At 60.8% G+C, this 3,772-nt stretch overlaps 1 protein-coding gene across 1 annotated transcript in view; it reads right to left on the bottom strand.

Moving 5' to 3' along the window:
• The window catches only part of CCDC134 (coiled-coil domain containing 134), a 2,765-nt gene extending 1,048 nt beyond the window's left edge, over positions 1-1,717 (bottom strand). Inside the window, exons 1-4 of the mRNA XM_009322734.1 lie at positions 1,615-1,717; positions 623-744; positions 304-388; positions 55-188 (exon numbers count right to left, since the gene is read on the bottom strand). Of these exons, the coding sequence (XP_009321009.1) occupies positions 55-188; positions 304-388; positions 623-744; positions 1,615-1,717 (444 nt within the window). The remainder of the gene's footprint in view (positions 1-54; positions 189-303; positions 389-622; positions 745-1,614) is intronic.
• Between the last annotated feature and the right edge of the window lie 2,055 nt (positions 1,718-3,772).

The raw sequence follows: 3,772 nt of genomic DNA, 5'->3' as shown, positions 1-3,772 counted from the left end.
CCACGTGGGAGTACGCTGAGGGGACAGCCACCCCCCCCATCGGCACACCGGTACGCACGCCCTGTCCCGCCAGCACCTACGGCCCCGCCAGGAGTTGGGGAGGCTGAGGGCAAACGGGTAGGCTCCCCAGTACGAACTGCTCAGAGAGGAAGCAATAGGGTCCCCGACAGACAGGGACCAGCCCAGGTCTGGTCTGGGTACATGGGGGTTTCATTCCTACCCCCGTGCCAGTCCCAGAAGGAATGTCAGCGATGCACCAGAGCACTGGAAAAGGGAGCAGGGTAAGGACCGGAGAGGACCTACCATCCTTTATCTTCTCGTCCTGAGGGAAAGGCCCGTCGGGAGGCACGTCGGCAGCGATGAGCACAGCCCGGGAGTCCTCCAGCACCTGCCAGAGCCCTCGGTTACTGCCCCGTCCTCCCAGCCCTTCCCTGTACCCCGGGGGTGCTGCCTCAGCCGCCCTGCTTTGAAGACCCACAGGGTCCTCCCTTCAGGTCCTAAAGCCCACCTAGCTCATCTCTTTGACCCCACAGAGGCCCCCTGGCCCTCCCCGCTTCTCCTGCCCACCCTCCCCAGCCCCACAGCACGCCAAGCCCAGAGGGCGGCCCGTGCTGTAGCTCACTTTGAAGAGTCCCTTGAGCATGATGTCAATGATTTTGTACTGCTGGTTGACATCGTTGAGCTCGATCAGGTTCTTCAACGCGTTCATCTGGTCCTTGCGCTTCACTTCAAACAGCTTCTTATCTGCACTGCCGTCAAGGGCGCCGCCGGCACGCTCCCACCATGTTCCCACCATGCTCCCGCCCTCCCTCTCCGCCGGGCACCCGGCACCATCCCAGCCCCCCAGTTCTCCACGGGGTGCCTGAAGGCTGGGGGGCAGCACCTGAGCCAGGATGAAACACGGGTTTCCAGTGAGCCCCTTTGCCCGGACACCCCAGCGGGGGGAGCTTAACAATGCTGGGCACTCGTGGGGAGCTTTCTACTTGCCAGCCCCTGCTCTGGCTGACGGGCTGGAGGAGAACATGAACTCCCACCTTCCCCGTACATGTCTCCACGAGCACACGTGTTAAAATACCTTTTCATACTTTGCCTGTTCACCAGGGGATGCTGCTGTGTGCTAAGAAGGGCTTGCCATTATCTCACCTCCTCATGGGCAATAAATGCCCGTGGCACAGAGCAGACCAAGTGCCACAAGCCCAGGAGCCCGCTTCCATCATCCCAGCCGGTGACCCCAAAGCACTGAGACCCACAGGCGTGCTCTGTCACCCAGCTGGCCATGCTACTCCCAAGAGCGGACTGGGAAACGTGCTCAGCACCCAGCATTGCTGGAGCAGAAAGGAAAAGTGCTGCGCTCAGGAGAACACCAGGCACCACTGAAAAACCCGTCTCTGCTCTTGCACCGACCCAGGCACTTGCTTAGCAAACCCAGGAGCTCGGGTAAAGCCCTTCTACAGAAGAGCAAAGAGGCAACTGCCTAGCAGTTCTGGGTCCTCTCTCTTCCACCCCCCCTGTGCCCCCTTCCGTGGTCTCTGACTTTTTCCCTGCGCGTGAGCTCCCTCCAGCCTCAGCGAGCATGTACGCGGGACACGAGGGGCAGGCTGCAGAGAAGGATACAGATTTCCAAGCCAGAGTCCATCCTCTGTTTTTCCAGGTCTGCGAAGCTGCCCCGGGACAGCAGCAGCACCAGCAGAAAGGGGCAGACGAAGAGAAAATCCATGTCGGTCGCTGCAGCCTGGAACAAAATGGACCAACAAAACCAATGACCAGCGGGGAGACTTAACCAAAGGGAGAAGCCACATGAGCCTCTCAGGACCGATGGCACATCGCCCTCGGCACCAGGGTCCTTGCCTGCCTCTCCCTTGTCCCTGCAAGGGGTTTGAGGGAGACAGCGGCCGGAGCAGGGCCACGGGGCAATGCTGCAGCCGGCCTGCTCTCCCCTGCAAGGGAAGCCCTGGTCTCCCCCTCCTCTCTACCTGCCTCCACTGCCAGCTGCGCACCGGCTGGGCCCCCAGGGATCTGACCGAGCACTGGCCCAGCGGAAAAATTAAGTCCTACCCCTTCTCCCAAAAATAACAGCTAGCTTTTTGCTGGGTTTGCAAATTAGAGCAGCCGAGCAACCGAAGCAGCAGGGCTGAAGGGAGGAGGAGGATCGCCAAGGGGCTGAAGTCCACCTCTCCTTCAAGCACCAAGCTTGGCCAGCTCAGCTGTCTCACTTCACCTCTCGGGGTGCTGGACCCTTCCCCTCACTACAAGCCGGGCGCCAGCTGTGGGCCCCACACCGAAAAGCAGTAGTTGGGTGACCTGGTGGTAACTCCCCCCTCGCCCCAAGCATGTCCCTCCCCAGGCGGCGCCTGAGGCTCTGCAGGGATGCGGTCGGGCAGAGCTGCTCCTGGCCACGAGGGTCCCTCAGACAGAAGAGAGGCTAGAGGAGAATGTCCTTGAGAACAAGGACCCTGGTCCCTGGGACAGCCTAGACCTTGAAAAGGAGAGCAGTACCTCACCCTCCAGGCAGCGGGACTTGAGGCGGCCTGTCCGCAGGGATGAGGTTTCCGCGGAGCTGAGCAGCAGCCACCGGCAATTACAGAACCAGCAGCAGCTCCTTCAGAGGCATCCCCTGAGCCACCTCCTGCTCCCGAGGGAAAGGCAGGTGTGTAAGGCCACCAGAGCTGCCCTCACCCTGCCGTCCCGCTCCCCTCCTGAGCCCAAGCTCCCCTGCCCAGCTGAGCCTCCCTCTGCGATGCCCCAACGCTGGAACAGAAACAAATCCCTTCTTCACACCAAATCTAGGGGGTTTTTTTTCTTGTTGTTTTTCTTTTTTAAACAAATATAATTTGTTCAACCTCAGGCCCATGAGTGAAGCAAAGCAGGCAGCACCGGCAGCTCTCCCAGCCCTGCAAGGAGCAGCAGCAGCTCCCGCTCCTGCCCGGCACCTCCTGCCGAGGCTGAGCCAAGCGCCCTCACCCCCCCGGCACGGGCAAGGAAACGGCGTCAGGCAAACACGAGAAACCCTCTGCATTATTTCGCTGTTGTGCTTTGCAAAAGGCAGCGCCCCTGGAAGGGAACAGATCAGAGTAACTACAACCAGCGTTACAGAGGAAGACACAGCTGCCCCCGGTGTGGGCTCAGCATCACACCCTGCATTTCGGACACAATGCAGAGCCGAGATGGCAGCACAAGCCTCCCATGCCAGGCCCGGCATCTGTCCCCTCTGCCCACTGTGGCGTGAGGCTTAAGGCAAATTCCAGCCACTCTGAAGGCCTCAAGGTGCGCCGACAAGCCAAGGCTGTAAGGAGAAATTCTCCAGCCCAAGCAAGATGCTCTGCTGGACCCACCAGCCTGGTTGGCTTCCAAGAGACTGCTTCACCCTACCAAAAACCACGACCCAAGGGCCCAAGGCCTGGCTCAGCGAGAAGGTGAGGGTCCCCCCTCTGCAGAGCCCCCCACAGCTGCTCGCTCCCTCTCAGGGTGTCAGGGAGGAGGAAGAGCAGCAACTCAAAAGCAAAAACTGTGACTGCCCTGGGACCTGGCCCCCTGTTTGCCCCTCGGATGGGGCACACGGCCGTAAGGACCAGGCTGGCTGTTTGCTGTGCTCGTGGAGAATCGAAGAGAGAACTTGGAGGCAGCAGATGGCCTCCAGACCAGACTGAAAGGCAAACAGCAGAAATGCTGCCCACAACAGCTCTGCCACGCTGCCCACAGCAGTCCCAGCACGCCTGGTCAGGGCAGGGGCTCCTGTGTCCCCGCTTCCGACATGGGAGCCGGGTGGCCGGAG

The sequence above is a fragment of the Pygoscelis adeliae genome, unplaced genomic scaffold, assembly GCF_000699105.1.
Source record: "Pygoscelis adeliae isolate BGI_AS28 unplaced genomic scaffold, ASM69910v1 Scaffold60, whole genome shotgun sequence".
In the NCBI taxonomy this organism is placed as follows: Eukaryota; Metazoa; Chordata; class Aves; order Sphenisciformes; family Spheniscidae; genus Pygoscelis; species Pygoscelis adeliae.
This window is presented reverse-complemented; position numbering and strand designations above follow the sequence as displayed.